The following is a 17,714-nucleotide window of genomic DNA, read 5'->3' as shown; positions in this document are numbered from 1 at the left end:
GCATTCACTAAGCTTTATTGTTTATGTTTTAGTTGTTTAACATTATTAGGAGTTGGTAGTAGTAGCAAGAGCAAGGAACCGGTCGGGTAAAGTTAGAGCAGAAGGTTTTGAAAAATTGGAAGGTTGACATCTTAGGTAATTCTTGTAGACAATCCCTTGGTACATTTTGGCTCTTGATACTTGTTGTTTTTGGTAAAACAAGTATATTATTATGTTTTGGAAGTCATGAGTTTTGTTGAATTATGTATGCAACTAAAAAGGGTCAAATCGCCCATTTGCCACTTTTGTTAACTATGGGCGAATGACCCGTTTGGTTGTTTTGATGTATATTTCCAATGGTTAAGGGTTTGGACCTATCAATTATGTTGTAATATATGATTTTACTCATTTTGGTGTTTTGGTTTAAAGAATTTGAAGCATTGAAAGTGAAATATGGATTTTTGGCTAAAATGGAAATGTGTGCAGGTCAGACCATAAATTTACGGTCCCTAACCATAAATTTACGGCCCATTGATTTACATGGGACCGTAAATTTACGGCCCAGGGCCATAAATTTACGGGCCTTGAAATTTTGAGTTGTTTTGAAACAGGGACGCAAAAAATCAAAGAGCAAATTACGGTGCAAATTTTACGGCTAGTTGTAATTTAAGCCGTAAATTTACGGCCATAGACCATAAATTTACGGCCAAAACAAAAATAAAAAGAAAAAAAATAAAAAAATCGTACTTTTCTTAAATTGAGTCGAGTCGTTTCAATTCCCCCAAAACCCGACTGAATGAACACCCTTAATTACGCGTTACTTATTGGTTTTTTAAGTATCTTTTTATTTTTTTGTGTTCTCAAACAATATATTTCAACTTTTTATGGCAATTTCCCACACCACTACCATAATTCAGACTTTGACACATCGTATCCCGTTCGGGCTTATGGTACGGTTTACTTATTAGTTTTTTTGCAAACATTTTTTTTTCCGTTTAGGTTTTCAAACAGTATATTGCAACTTTTTATGGTCAAATCTTGTACCGTTTTGTACCTTTATTTGGTTTTTATACACTTTTTCCTTTGTATTTCAACTAATATATTGAAAACTTTCATTCGACTTTTTTTCCTTTTCTTTTTTATTTTTGGTTTATTGTACATATTAACTATATGAATGGGATACTATAAACTTTTAGATGCTTTTATAGTATTGATATAAATAAATATCTATTCAATTCATATGCCAAAAGTTTAAAGTTAACATATATATATATATATATATATATATATATATATATATATATATATATATAATGACATATTATAAATAACAAAATATAATCACAATATCTTAAACTCCATAACGGACAAAAATTATATGGTTTTAAAGTTAGATAAATTTACATTTGAAACAAACTTATTTATGAAATAATATTTTAAAACTTTATTATTTTAAATAATAAATTATTTAACATGTAATCATCATCTAAAAGCAAACAACCGCAGGGTTTGAACTTTAGTCGTTTATTTAAGAGCAATTAATTGATGAACAAATTATTAATTTTACTGCAAAGTAAAAAAAAGTTACTCCCAGATATTGTGATGCCGCCTTCACTTGCAACGATTATTATGGTCGATTGCATAGAGATAGAATCAATATATAGAGATAGGGCATATACATACGTATATACATATATACTGGAAGTTGGAAAGTTTGTTAGGTCTCGAGGAATCAAGGAATAAAATGGGGCGAAGGAAGCTGGAAATGAAGCGGATCGAGGACAAAAGCAGCAGACAAGTCACGTTCTCAAAACGGAGATCTGGTTTGTTTAAAAAAGCACGCCATCTTTCTCTTCTCTGCGAGGTTGACATCGCCGTCATCGTTTTCTCCGCCGGCGGCAAGCTTTACGAGTTCTCCGCCGGTGCTTCTTCTTCTAGTAACAGGTTTCTTCTACCTTATTCCTTTCTTATCTTATATTATTTTTATAATCCTTTATTAATTAGGTATAAACTGCAAATATATGTATGATTTTATGTGAATTGTGCTTAACATACGGCATTATTCATATGCACTCGATGACTCCGAGATTTGCCGCTATGATTTAATTACTGATCAGATGCACTCCTGTAGGTGGCAGGAAATCGATCACTTATACTGTATTCTCGAGTTTTTTTTAAATAATGGGAAAGGAAAAGATTGGATAAGAAAAGAAAAGAAAAAAAATTATATATCAAAACGGCATTCTCGAGTTACATGAAAAACTAAAGGAAAGAAAAGAAAACACAAAATTAATAGTGTTCTTGAGATAGAAAGAAAAGAAAAGAAATGGAAAAAAGTTATAATTTTACAATTATGTCCTTTTTTCTATAACGTTGTTATTAATTAATAGGGGTAATTAGTAATTATACATATAACTTAAAAGTTTTCCATCCAAATCCTCCAAAAAATGGGAGGAAAGTTTTTACTTCAAAAACATCTATGTTTTTTTTTCTTCCCCTTTCCTTTCTTTTAAAAACAAAACTCAAGAATGCAAAATAGAGAAGTTTTCCAATCTTTTCTTTTCATATCCTTTAAAAAAAACTCGAGAATGCACTCTTAATTCACGACCTACTAAAGAGAAACATTTTAAGTTAGCATGAGTTTGTCTTTCCATTACATATAGGGGTTTTATTTATAGCGGATGGATTATTACCGCTAATCCCCCAAGTCGACTTGCTTTCCAGTTGCCGTCTTCAACAGTTGCTCGACTAGGTCACCAGACTCTAATTCTCGATCATAAGCTCTTCATTTCTTGGTGTCTTTGGGAGTTCCATGTTAATAACCATTTTACCGTTGTCATCCTAGGTTCATGTCTATTTCTGTGTTTCTCGGAGGTTCCTTATTTTCTATTCTTTTCATGACAATAGTAACCAACAACACATGCTGTTGAGAATATACGCAACTCCTTGGGATATTGGTGCTGTTAGTTTTGATGTATGTTGTTCAAGAATTTGAGAAATTTGGAAAAATAATGTGCTTTAGGATCTATGATTATACTTTTTAAGCGGGTCTCTTAATTCCCTAATTAAGTTAATATGATTTTATGTTAGGCGACATTGCCAACGTGGGGGCTTGCATCATACTCCCTGTAATTTACATGGCTATTTTCTTTCTTTTTTCTCCATTGTATAAGTGTGAAGAGAATCAAGTTGTTCATGATTGTAACCATTGTTTATGATTTTAGGTTCCTAACGTATATATAATTCACAAAGTCGAACATATGCAATCAATGCATAAATTAGTCGTATAAGATGGACTATAAGTGTTTAATTTCAAGTATGATGTCTTCCATATAGATGTTATGATTTCTTTTTTGAAAGCTAAAGGATAACATAAATTATAACAATCCTCGAATATGTAAATTATTTAAAGATAGTCAAACACTTGCCTCTGGCTATATCATGTTTCACAAGATTGTCATGTCATGATTTTTTGAAAGCTAAAGGATAACATAAATTATAACAATCCTTGAATATGTAAATTATTTAAAGATAGTCAAACACTTGCCTCTGGCTATATCATGTTTCACAAGATTGTCATGTCATGATACAACAATCTTTTTTCATAAAGGCGTATGTGTCGAAATTCATATGCTTATTCTCTCAAATTTCTTAAAGTTGTCAACCAATAATCTTTTTTTCGGTACAAACAACCCTAGAAGATTTGTTGTTTGGTTATTTTTAATAATATAGTTTCTTTACCATATGATTGGTGTTCTAAACATTGTAAAGTTAGGTTCAATTGGATAACTTGGATCCCAAACCCAATGATTGCATGTCTGTAACTTTATTTTTGTTTTTTCTACCATCTTGCTAGATAGTGCTGATTAAATTTGCCATTTAAAAAAATAAAAAAACGCAACATTGATTGAATTTTACTAGTCCCCGTTATTTTTATCGACATCAAAATTGATTACAAATCTAATAGTATTAGCCATTTTCTCAGCATTTTTGGGTGTGCTAGAAAAGACACGAATTTAAATACCACTAAGTAAAAGAATCTATAAAACAACCACCAGGATGTAGGCCATATATATGAGAGCCAATTGGCTCGACCTTCCCTAAGACGTTTGAATATGGATCAAATTCTAATCTAAATATGAATATACTTTTAATAAGGGACACACATATCCGAATGTTAAAAGTCCCGATTATCGTTTTTCATATGACAGCAACGGTACCCAATCCCGGCATAAACCGAGGTATGGGGGAGGTAAGATGTAGATAGACCTTACCTTTACTTAAAGGTAGAGAGGCTGCTTCCCGATCCACCGAAGTGGAAGGGACCTCCGGCCCAGGGCTATAACCCTTGCAAAAATACCCGACGAAGCCAAAATCGAAAAGGGGAAACTCTCGATCTCAAATTCTTAATCTCTATCTCAGTCTCAATCTCAGATCTAGATTTGGATCTAGAAGAGATGAAAGAGCCGTTGGGGAGAAAGCAGGGAGAAAAAGAGAGAGATATAAAACTTTGTTTCCTCAATTCCAAAAAAAACCCTATTCTTATATGGAATCCACATGTTTGCCTTTGCTTGTAAATATATCTCAAATTTCCTGAATATAAACATGCTATCGTGTCTTTTTTTCTCTTCATGAGTATTTAAAACTCGAGTGTTTCAAGAGTCCAGAAAATTTCATTTTGATTGAAGTTAAATATAGTCTAATGGGTTATCTTTTGTTGCTTATATAGAGTACAATAGGAACAACACCAAACTTTGTAATCACCATAGACAATATCAAATTATTCTCGGAGTTGATCACAAATATAAATAATCATCGCAAAATTAGTTGGCTTGATTGGATTTCAAATCCCAATTCTTGTTTTATTGTATTTTTTGTAACCGTGTAACCCTTTTGAAACAAATTGCTAGTATTAATATATTACCCCGTTGTTAAAAAAAAATACAAGAGTATAATAGGAACTTTCTGCTAAGGGCTATCGCCCACTACAATATCATAAGAACATTAAAGAATAGAGTAAGGATATTGTTATATTGGAATCCATACTTTTGCATCTTACACTAAATTTTACTAATATTTTATGTTCTTCAATTTTGTTTGTATTAGTGTGGAGCATATTATTTCTAGGTATCAAAAAAGCTACATTGAAGCGGAAGAGAGGACAACTATTTCAGCCGACAAAGATTTAGTAAGTGTGTACTTTCAAGGTTAATTTCACAAATCGTCCGTGTGGTTCACCACTTATTTTTCAAAAAAAGTAGTCATGTATTTCTTTTCCTTAGTCTACATTCTTGAACTCTCATTTTATAGTTAGTTGTCCTTTGAGTCCCACACGTGTGTTGCACTTGAGGATATAACTGTCTTTACACCCTCTTAGGGCATCTCCAATGGATGTTTTTACAAAACATTTTAGTCTTTAAAAAAGCTTTTGCACAAGGTTGATCTCATCAGAGTAAAAAGCTTTTGATGAATAGGTCGAAGTACTTCAAGTCATTGGAAGAATTTCACTCTTTCTCTTCTTTGTTTTGCTATTAAAAACTACTTATAAGACCTTTTTTATTATTATTATTATTATTTTTTTATTTACTTTTTCCATTAGATTAAAGACTTATAAAAAGATTTTGGCAAATCACTATACCATTGGAGATGCTCTTTGGTAAATATCACCAATCATCCTTGTAGTTTTTCATTTTTTCATAAATCGTGCCTCCGCCACAATAAAAAAAAACAAAATTACCATTTTCAGGGTTTTATATTAATTTTTTTCACATATATTCTTTATATCTTGTATTATATAAAGTTTCTCTATCTTTATTATATATAAAACAAATTTGTATCTAAAAGTTTTTAAACACACACACACACATATATACATATACATATATATATATACACATATACATATATATATAGGTAACATAGTTTTTTCGTCACCATTTTTCTTTTTTATATTTAAATATAGAAGAGGTTTTCTCTATTCATGTTATCCGAGTAGAGCGAGGATTTGATTTAGTTATACGTGATCTAAAAACGGTTGCTTGCTAATTTTGTTTACAAAATCTTCTTTTTTTTTTTGAAAAATATTTAACAAATTGAGCTTAGAAACGACCACGGATTAGAAGACGTACAAGTGAGTCATAAATTTGCCTTACACACGCAACCTGAATAGGAAAACCTTATCTGCATATAAAACATAGTTAAAAATGGTTACAAATAAAACTATATTATCTTTATATATGTCTATATCTATTCTCTAGCTCTATCATATATGAAGCAAATTTGTTTCTAAAAGTTTTGTTTTTTTGATTAAATAAACCAATGTGCCAAACCAAGACCTTACATATAGAGAATTTAAAATATCTATATATAGAAAAGAACGAATTGCATTTTTGGTCCTTGTGTTATCACACCTTTTGCAACTTTGATACAAAAATGTGCAAAGTCGCGAAACGCATCCTTGTCATGTCACACCTGTTGCAATTTTGGTCAAACAGTTACGTTCCGTCTATTTTCTACCGTTAATGGCATCATGTGCCCCTTACCTGAGGAGCAATATTGTCTTTTTATATAAATGAGCAATATTGTCTTTTTCGATTTTGACGAATCAATGTGTTGTTAAACACTTAAATAATGATAATTAGTTATGCACTATGTTAGTTTTATGGGCTTATGTTTTTAAGTGTTCTCACCGTTCTTATTTTAAGAGTGTTCTCACCGGAGTGTTACCCTTTATATATCAAGAGCATAAAAGAAAAAGATTTAATATAATAACAAAAAGGAAAAGGGTATTTTTGGTCATTTCATGGCATAGGGACGATTTGTGTGAAAATGACGATCCAAATGGACGATTCATCATAAATATTTAAAGGATTAGGTGAGATTGTGAGAAGAAAATTATGCTCTCACGTGCAACACACGTGAGGACATAAGAGGGGAAAAGTAACGGTACATAATGGGGGACAACTAACGGAAAATATGTGGGGCATGAATGTCGTTACAAAATGAAAGTTCAGGGAAGTTCGAAATAAAAAGCACAAATATTAATTTTGAGAAAATGAAGAACCACAGGTTCGCGTCGTGATAATAACCCTTACTTCTTCTTTAGAGCTAGCTAGCTATTACACAACTATTGTTAATGTGCACTTTTGTGAGTTGCTGGTTTCTTAATGAATGAGATGCACTGAAAACGCTTGCTGTAGGAATTCTTGTTGCCGTGTAAAAAATTCCAAACATCTAAAGAGCTTCTACAAACCGTGGACAGGTGATTTATAGGCCAGATGACCACACAAAACTCGCACACACATACCTATACAATATGAAAATAAGTTGACCCAAGTATAATGGTGGGAAGCGATATCTTATGTATATAGCATATGGAAGCTGGTCAACTAAGAGGCTACCCAATACCTCCGTCCCTCGTTCATTCCTCAGGGACGGACGAGTCCACACCATTGGGTGGGACTCGTCCCTTCTCAGGGTTCGTCCGTCTCTCTCGCTCCTGCAGGGACGAATTGGATTGCGTTTTTTTCCCTTTTTTCTTTCGCATATATATAATATATATATATACATAAATAGGGAGATAGATTTATGTGTGTGTGTGTTTACTGTAAAAAACAGGATGGTTTTTTTTTCTGGCGGCCGGAAGTTGTTGCAAAGAAGAAGATGGGCCGATGGGGTGTATAAAGTAGAAGACAAGGTTTTTTTCATTTTTGTCCTTTAGTGAACTCAATTGAACATGTGGAGCCGATGGGGTTAATTTTATGATATTATTAGTACTGCTATTATTATTATTTTAGAGGGTTAAAAGTGTAAAGTATAGATAAAAGGTTTGAATTAAATAATTGGTGGGTACAAGACTAGTGCTTGAGGGATGAGTGTATTGAGTATGTTTTGGGGGGATTAGTCCTTGGAGTGTTTTTTGCTGATGTGGCGCTGACAGGGACTAATCCTTGAGGGATGAGTGGTGAGTATTGGGTAGCCTCTAATATGGATCAAGCGCCAATGAAGTCCAACTCTTTGTACAGGCTTGTTGAGGAGAATAATTCTGAGGAGCTATCTGTGGCCAACATGATGCAACTAGAACTAGAACTTGATGACGCTCTTGTTCAAACACGATTGAGAAAGGTGACTGTCTGATTCTAGTTTTTAACTTGTATTCCCAAGCTATTAGTGTTTTATATATTTCACCTTAGTAATATGCTTCTATTTATACGTTCCCTTTTGCGGATATATTGTTTTACGTGTTAGTTCTGAAACATCGTCATAGTACTATGACTAGTTTTGACTCGATGTTCTTTGTTGCAAATCATTTTTTTTTGTTTAGTAAAGTATTTAAATTTCCATTAGTTCAGTATCCTTACCATTTTCTAGTGGATAGAAACTGAGATTGTGGCATCCTAATTTGGATGCGAATAACTGAAGGTAAGCTTTAGAATCTAGAACTCTAGGGAAGAGACAAATTCGATAGATACCAAACCTGAGTTTTTGAAATATGGCTGGAGAAGGCAGTTGTATAATAGTAGCATCCATGGATCATGTTCAGCTTGAGAAATGTTATGCATGGATGATGAACTAGTAAAAAATTGCTTGACAAATAGATTCAAACACATTATGCATACAGGGCAATGTGTGCATATGTGATGAAGTTTGGTCTCTCATTGAAGAAGATTTAATCCAATGCATGAGAAGATGGGTCTGGTTGAAGGATATACTCACAAAGATGTTTTGGAAGATTACATGAATCAAGGATAATGGAAACCCTATATATTGTTAGTCTATAACTAGTCCTCACCCGAAAAAATATGGTAAGAAAGTTTAGGTTATTGGGGAATGAGGGATAAGCTTTAGTAGCGCTTAGTAGGAATCAATACTTCTATGGTAGAGGACTTATTGGAAGCTTTAGTGGCCTACATAAGAGCAGGGTGCCTACACATAAAGATGTGAAATGATGAACCCCTTCTGCACAAAGAATGATGATGTCTGTTTTTTATATCATTGTGCAAACCCCAGTCACCATGTACAGACCCGAGTAGGGCATACCCTCATTTTTTCAGTTTCAGCAAAGTTTGGGTCTAACTATGAATGAGATACTAAACCATGGTATGAGGGTAGGAGGACGCTGTTTAGAGAGTCGGTTATGAGAAAAGGTATAGCCCTTGGCTGCAGGGCAAACACACCAGCTACAACAACCGAGTTTTGGTCATATGGCTGTGATGCTTTAATCATAGGTTGAATCATGAAGGTCGTACGCTGTTCCGGGTCAACTGTTATAGCCGGGTCAACAGGTGAATGGCGGTCCGTTTGTGGCTGTTTGCTGTGATCAAAGGGGATGAAAAGGGGCTGTTTTGGGGTTGTTTACAGCAGAAAATGGAGAGGGGAGGTTGTTCATAACCACCGTTGTCGTGGGAAAAGTACTAGCTGGCTAAATACAACAATCTACACAATATTAACTGAACAAGAATAGAATAGACAGATCAGACATAGCTCTGTAAAATCAACAAGTCAGCTCTTCTAAGGATGGGTGCACAGGTTAGAGGATAATCACTAATTGGAACATCAAGAGTCTACTCACTTAGATGGTCGGAATTAGAATATATGACCACACATACTATTACTATACATCAAATTTGACTCTGAATAATGTTATGTCTGATGAGTTTAAAAACCAATTACTACAGAAATATGGATTTCATTATTTGTGTCATATAGTTTCAAATCATTAGAACGTTTAAACTTCTATGATGTGGCATCTGGCTTTTTCGTTACAGATATAGTACACAGTAAAGCTACAGTGTACTGGTGTAGTAGTTTATATATCAGAATCATTTACTTCGTAGCACTTTCTAATTTGGCTGTAATTATGTTTAATGCAGACACAGTTGATGATGGAGTACATATCAACCCTCCAAGAAGAGGTACGCCTCTACTTGGACTTTTGCTCACAGATATTCTGAGATGAATAACTGTATTTTAGGGTTACAAAATAATTAATTGTTATGAAAACGCAGTTTTGGGAAAGCAGGTAGGGACATGCTTTCAAAATGCAATTTTTAAACGCATAATCTATTTTACAAAAGCAATTCCAAACACCCCTTAAGTTTACACCATTGGAACCAAATCTAAACTTGAGTTGCTCAATTGATTAAAAAGAGTTCGGGAGTGACTTGGTGGGATTGTGGTGAAAGTGAGTTGCTATCAGTTAGATTTACTCTTTTTAATTGGAGAAGTTACAATGCGAAATGCTTCAGACCATGGGTAATCTGCCTAGTCCTAGACTCCTTGGAGATCACTGCTTAATTTACTTTTGTAGACTACCTCAAGCCACATTAGACCTTTTATCACTTTCTGTTTGCAGCTTGTTGTATTGACACCCACGCACACATTTGTGAGCATCGCATTTGTGACAATCATGACCCTAGATGGTTATTAACTACAAAAATAAGTTAATCAAAGACATTCATGGTCATAAAATGCTAAGACTTACTATACCCGAATCCGGTTAATAAAGTCCAGTGAGCGCCTTCTGTTGTAAGTTGGGGCCAACTCATCTGGCTAGTTGCAAGGTCGTTAAGATGTTACACACTTTGGTGCCTCCTCTGGTGGTATTTATGTACATTGAAATCATATTCTCTTATCCTGTTGGTAAGGGTAACAAGAAAAAGAGTTTGAATAAACACAATATGAATCTGATCTACTTTCGCATTTGTGAACAGCAAAGGAAGTTGATAGAAGGAAAAGAAGAAATGGAAAAGCAAGTTAATTTGAGTGTCACATATGTACAATTCTGGTTTAAATCATTCATCAAAATCATGTCTTTTTTTGGAAAGATTTCGAGCCGTTCTAATTGCTACATACAAGTGTGCAAATCTTTTGAAAACAGAACACCCCTGTTTTATGTTTATCACTGAAACTCATTATGTATATTCTAGGTATCTCTAAAACTTGTGAACTTAGCATAAACTATCAGATCTTACTTTTTGTATATGCTTTTCTGTGTCGTGTTTCATCCTCAAGTTCCATTTCATCTATTTTGTAGTTTTAACTAACATGTAATTTTGCCCAGGCTGCTCCTTATAACTTTATTTGAAGTACTAGCAGCTAATTAGAACATGGTTTTGGAAGTGATTTATATCTATATACATACATACATATAAATATGTCTAAATATTGGTTTAAAATGAGTAGAGCCGATGTTTGACTTACAGGTCGCATCAGAAAAGCAGCAGCAACATGAGAATGATGGTGGTGGAGGTCCAAACGACCTTGCAACGAACCAGATGAATTCACCACAACTTTTTACTACACTTCAACTTTTTGATGGCTAGCTAATTAAACATATATAGATCGGTGGTTTCCTTCCACCCAACACAAATCTGTATCACCAGTGGGTTAACTAAAGCTTAAACAAGTCGATAATCCCCAATGAAGGAAAGACATTGGGTTTTTTTTGGGTAAAAGAAAGACATTGGGTTTTCAGATCTTAAAATTAAAATCAGTTACAGATTTATCACCATCATCTGGTTGAGCTTGTACACAAACTGTGCCATTTGATGTACTCAACTATCTATTGATAATTTGATATATATAAAGTTTTGAATCTTTCACATTTTTAGATAAATTTTGTTCATGGTTATGAGTTACACTGACTCAAGAAGACTAATCTGCCTTTTATGATATGTAGATATATGCAGACTATCTATCCTCTTGTTTTTGTGTATGTGTTTGTAAGTGAATGTTGGGATTTTTTTACATCAATGTGACTTGAGTTAAATAAATAGAGAAAAGGTACTGTCACTATAAGTAAGTGCTTCAACATGAAGAAAACAGAAAAGGGTATTTTTATGGCATTCAGCAAAAAGTTTTGTACTCTATGCCTATTGGGTGATTGTAAGGCTGTTAGTTCAGGCTTGCAAATAACTTATATTTATTGGGCGAATGAGTGAATTTTTTTTTATTATTATTTTATAATTTAGTATGTCGACAACATGGAAAAAGACAGTTTCGACTCTCGCTATAAATAAACAATGATAATATCCTACACAGCACAAAGAACTTTTTAAGAAACACACAACAGTCATGTTTGAGCATATATTTTAAGGGAAATGATATTTCTACGATAAATTTTACCTATATAAAACAAAATCTGCATCATTCAATTGTATTCTATTCATAAAAAATTGTATTTTTGTTGTATATGGCTAAATTTTATTGTAGGAATATCACTACCCATATTTTAATCAAATCCTCGCTTTTAACATATAGCCTAAACAAGAATATCTTTCCGATTATTATTTTTAACAACGAATTATTCTAATCATACTTTTAACAGCAATGCTAGAGCAACAAACAAACTTTTACTAACAAAGTTTACGGTGGCATCCATAACCATTGATAAAGTTTTTTTTTTCCACTTTATCTCTCTCCTTATTTCATTGGTCCACATATATTTGCAAATCCTATTAGTAAAGATTTGTTTATCACTCAAGCATTTCTCTACTTTTAAATCCTAAACTACATACATACTTATGACACAACTTCTCAAATACGCCCCCTCCTCCTCCCACCCCAAATGGATGAGATCTAAACTTTACCCAATTGGTTATCTCTCTTTGTTTTTAGTTGTTTTATAATGTGATTTGTTACATTAAAATGACAATCAAAAAGACCCAAAGGGCCAACTAAAACAATGTGCCATGAGGATCGAACGATTGCCAAACACATCTTGACAGGATTGTTTTAACATTTTTATAGGAAAAAAGTTTTTTTTTAATCTATACTCCTTTATAAAGCATTTTGAAGTTTTATTTATGGTATGTCTTAAAAAATTAAGCATACTTTTTTTTTTCTTTCAAAAAACCCCTTTCACTATATATATGGTTCTCAAAATGGTCCTCCGTACACTACAACACTGAATTACCGTATCTACCTTTATAACAAATTGTTACTACTAAAACAGAATTTCGCCGCAACGTACGGGTATTATGCTCGTTTCCGCCAATGTGGATTTCTCTACGGCACAACCGGTTTGTTTTTTCTTTTTTTATGGTTTTTTCTTTGTTACTTGCATATTTTTCCAATATATTGATTTCCAACTAATATATAAAAACCTTCATTCAACTATTTATTTTCAATCTTTTCTTCTGTTAACAAAAAATAAATATACGTATTTGACAATGCAAACTTTTGGACGCAATTTCAAAAGTTTTAACAAACATTACTGTTGATACAACATCAATAGTTATAGATTCAACACAAGAACGTGAAACCATATTAACATGATATTTAAGGTCCCACAAAAACAAAAGTAGAGTTGATTACCTCAACTATCCTTGTAGATTGATCATTTTTGCTAGAACTTTTACCTACTCATGTCTAAGTAAGGTACTCAAACAATCCCTCTTTCACCCGAACATTACCGACATAATTTTTCTATTTTTATTAGTATATATCTACCAATAAACTAAAACATAGGATTGTGACATCTTTTGATTGATATGTATGTTATACTAAACTGACATGTGTCATTCTAAAATAATCATACTTTTTAGATACATAAATAAATCTTATGATTAATTAATGTATATATACTTCATAAAAACTCTTATATTAAAAATAATATTAAATCTATTGTTACCATAATTGTCTATTTCCATCACCTATATAATTTATATTAAAAATTTATAACTTATTATAAAATACTCTCCCCGTCCCATATTTAGTTTGACTTTTGAGTCGTTTTCTTTTAACTTTGACTCTAGGTTTATCTGTTTGTGTTATATAACACTTGATAATTTATTGAGTTTAAAATGAACTTTATTGACATAACTTTAATTAACTAATATATAACACAAACAAAAATATTTACGGTCAAAATCGAAAGAAAAAAACGTGACCAATCAAAATAGGATATTTAATGAAACGGAGGAGGTATAAAAATAAAACTTATTTATTTTAATCCATAATATATGTTAATTTGATTAATAAATAATAATAACAGTATATCTATGTAATCTACTAATATAAAAAAACTTGTTAAGTATATGGGCCAACCCGTCAAACCCGTTTAACCGGCCCTAAAAAAACCGAGACCGGCCCAACCCGTTAAGTATATGGTCCGGTCCACAGGCCTGTATTTTATGAAATCTCGGGTTGCGGGCCGGGCCGGGCTAACCCGTGGAAAAACCCGAGAACCCGCCAACCCGGTCAACATTGACATTACATTGTTATAGGACTCATGTAGACTCACGTAAATATATATTATAATAACATTTTTACTAGATTTTTTATATATTTATATATGTATTTTAGTATTTGATTTGGTTTTCAATTCCATCAAACAACCTTTTTTTTATGTAAAATCATGTTAATAATGTAATTAGGAAGTCTCACATAATTTCTTAATATTCTTGTTGATAGTTAAAGCACACCCAAAACGAGAACCATAATGAGATCTTGTATTGTAGTTAAACCATTATTACGAAAACCATAAGAACACTTAAAAAAACCATGATATATATTATTGTTCTCCGGGTTACGGGTTAGCCCGCAAAAAACCCGAGCCCGCATGTTAACCCTGACCGGACAGACCCAATGAAACATGGGCCGGTCCTCGGTCCACATATTTTGTATTTTCCGGGTCACGGGTCGGGTTGAGGCCGGGTCGGGCCGGGTTGAGCCCATGATCACCCCTAGTTGGAAATTTTAAAACGACATGAATGTTTACTATTATGAGATTAGATTAATCATTATCAACATGAAAGTATACTGAATCTTGTAACATCCCAAACTTTTCAAGTTTGACTTATTGACTTGACCGTTAGTCAACGTTAGGTTCGTTAAGTTTATGTGCCCTATATGGGATTATGTGATTAAATGCTTATGTGTTTAATATTAAATGATCATGATATGTTAAATGAACCTAAATTATAGTAAAGTATGAAAGTTAAGTGCTTGATAGTTCGTTAAGACTCCCGACAAGAAAGTTAAGCTAAGAATGCGGCGTTTAGAAGTCAAGGGATCAAAGTGTAACGTTAGGAGTAGATGGCCAGGGGTTTAAGGGTTAATTAGGCTTCCCTAATTCCCAAAAGTTTTGCCTTACGTGTGTGAGAAAACCCCCAGCCACCCCTTCCCTCTTCCATAGCAATTCTTCATTAAATCTCTTCGTTTATTGGTGTTTCGAGCAAGTTTTGTTAAGAATTCTCATCCTCTTGATTATTTACAAGTAATATAGGTGATTTCTCTTTGATTTGTGATCATATGAGTCAATTTTATGGATTTAATTCAGGTCTTAGGGTTTGGAGAATGTAGGGGGGTTGTTCATAATCATTTGTGGTTAATTCATTGAGTTTCGATATTAAGATTGGTTGTTTAATGTGACCTAATGATCCTTTTTGTTAACAAATCGTTCAAGGGGCAATTGACGGGGCCAAATCATCAATTAGGTCTTAAAAGAGTCTTTTCTGGTGTAAAACCTGTTTCTTGAGTAATAGTTAAAAAGGAGACTAATTTCTGGGGTATGTAATAGTAAAAAAGAAGACTAATTCCTGGGGTAATAGTCTATAAATAGATGAAAGTTGAGAATAGACCAAAAGAGACTAATTCCTAGGGTAATAGTCAAAAGAGACTATTATTTGGAATGACGGTAATTAAAGGGTATGCGGCACGTTTTTAGACTGTAGGTTAGTTTAGTCTCGTTATGCTCATAAATCGGTATTATGTTGATTCTAGGTAGTCGGGAGCACTTAGCAAGCACTCTAAGATACTCATAACTGGTTGGTAAACTGTACTGAGGTAAGATAACATCTTTTGTCACCTGGTGGTACAACAAAATACGTTTTCATAAGTAAAACCTTCCAAACGTTTATGTATGATTAAAAGTAAAGTAAAGGGGATTATGGGAGGTTGATGTGAGATATGACGCTTACTTTTCTATGATGAATGACATGTATATGCAGGTTGCAAAGGCATAAGGTAAGTTCTCATATTATGGAATGATGATATGCTTATAATGTGAATATGATATGATGCCATGTTTATGTTATGTGATCATGATACGATGTTATGCCTAAGCTAAATGATCATGATATAATGTTATGCTTTTGATATGTGAACACGTAATGGTGACATGTTTATGATATGATTATATGTGTGGCTTGATCACCTAGTCACTAGTCCCTTGATTAGGATTGTCATGTTCACGTGCACGTTAAGGGCCCTAAAGTAAAGATGATATGTGATTAACTTAGGTGAAACTGTAGCCTACGTTAATATAAAGTAAAGATAAAAGTGTAGCCTAAACTAATGTAATAAAGAAGTCTCGAGCATATTTAAAGTTGTGTTAAACTTAACTCGTGCTAGTTGTAAAGCTAGTGCGTATGTGGTCACTTGATTTGCTCCTTGTGGCATAGTTATGTTTGTTTATTCCGGGTGGAGTAACTAACCACCAATACGTAAAGGTATAAACGATTTATTCAGATGGAAATGACTTTGTCTTTCCTTAACGACGCCGATGTACCCCTTATTGGTTACCCATCATATCGGGTGTGAGGACTCCCTGTATGGTCTATGACCGCCTACACACAACCCCACATCCCTATGTAAGTGGCATAAGTCACTTAGCCTACGTCTAGGCAAAGAAACAAAGAAAAGATACGAAGTAAAGAAAGTTACGTGAGAAAGTTAGGCACACTTAGGATTATGGTATTCCTAATGTGTTATGCTATATGATGCTTATGATGCTCATGATGTTTCTTATGTTTATAATGTTTATGATGCTCATGTGATATTAACATATAACGATGATATGATTTTGTTAATATATCTAATCGACAAACGTTTTCAAATATGTTATTCTTACTTAGCTAATTTATTAGCTAACACTTGCTCTTTGAAAATGTTGTGCCATCAGATTAGATGAGTTTGGAGCTAGAGAAAGGATAGCTTGGTGAGGATGGGTAGAGATATTAAAGATGATAGCATTTATGTTCTTGATGCTTAAACTACCCTTAGCCTTTTGTTTGGCTACTACATTTACGATATTATGGTTAAAGACTATGTAATAATGCTTGGCATTTATGTTGGTGCCAAGACTTGGATTTTCTTTTATTATTTCGATGATGCATTTAGTAACACCAAATGTTTTCAAATGTTTCATCCGGTTACGGATGGGCAGATTTTGTAAGTGATCCTTTCCGCTCATTATTAAACGCCGTTAGGCGAAAGTTTTTGAAAATCCAAATGACGGGTGTTACAAATCTTAACCAATATTTTATGAAAATTGTCTTATAGATTAACTCTTAGAAAAAAAATTTATGTGGTGTATCATGATTAAATATTTTCTTTTTATGTAAAACCAAACTTACTTTATGTATATAAATAAGTTGTATTAGTGCCAGTAAATAAATATAAATAAGATAAGAATAATATACAGATGAACCCTTTTTTCATGGTGAAGCTCTTGAATCTAATGTCAGCACTTATCTGTATGACAAATGTCCAGCCATAGGCAAGGGACCAATTTAAGTCACAAACACACCCATATATATTAGTACTCCAAAAGCATCTCAAATAGTCAATTTATTTTATAAAAACTATTTTAAAAAATATTTGTATCAAGTAATTGTATCAATGATAAAAGCAAAAACAATCTTTAAAGTTATTATTATTATTATATATATAATATTGAAATTTGGGAGTGCGTGCCACCTTTATTTTTATTTTTTTCTACAAATTTTTGT

General features: G+C 33.0%; 1 protein-coding gene and 1 long non-coding RNA gene across 5 annotated transcripts; one reads left to right on the top strand and one right to left on the bottom strand.

Moving 5' to 3' along the window:
• The first annotated feature begins 1,636 nt into the window (after positions 1–1,636).
• Positions 1,637–11,584, top strand: LOC122596738 (agamous-like MADS-box protein AGL27). 4 transcript variants are annotated; one of them, XM_043769368.1, is made up of 7 exons: positions 1,637–1,923; positions 5,086–5,167; positions 7,179–7,240; positions 8,004–8,103; positions 9,852–9,893; positions 10,692–10,733; positions 11,184–11,584. In XM_043769368.1, exons 1-7 carry the CDS (start codon positions 1,724–1,726, stop codon positions 11,301–11,303), a joined length of 648 nt encoding a protein of 215 aa, XP_043625303.1. In that variant the 5' UTR covers positions 1,637–1,723; the 3' UTR covers positions 11,304–11,584. The 4 variants fall into 4 exon arrangements, with proteins under 4 accessions (XP_043625303.1, XP_043625301.1, XP_043625300.1 ...); XM_043769366.1 differs by lacking the exon at positions 10,692–10,733; XM_043769365.1 differs by lacking the exon at positions 11,184–11,584 and having other exon boundaries at positions 10,692–10,966.
• LOC122596739 lies at positions 10,442–11,263 on the bottom strand. The gene is made up of 2 exons (XR_006323370.1): positions 11,182–11,263; positions 10,442–10,614 (listed from the first exon to the last, which is right to left on the bottom strand). It is a non-coding gene; the product is annotated as an uncharacterized LOC122596739 (long non-coding RNA).
• Positions 11,585–17,714: the final 6,130 nt, after the last annotated feature.

This window comes from Erigeron canadensis, chromosome 4 (assembly GCF_010389155.1).
Source record: "Erigeron canadensis isolate Cc75 chromosome 4, C_canadensis_v1, whole genome shotgun sequence".
In the NCBI taxonomy this organism is placed as follows: domain Eukaryota; kingdom Viridiplantae; phylum Streptophyta; class Magnoliopsida; order Asterales; family Asteraceae; genus Erigeron; species Erigeron canadensis.
This window is presented reverse-complemented; position numbering and strand designations above follow the sequence as displayed.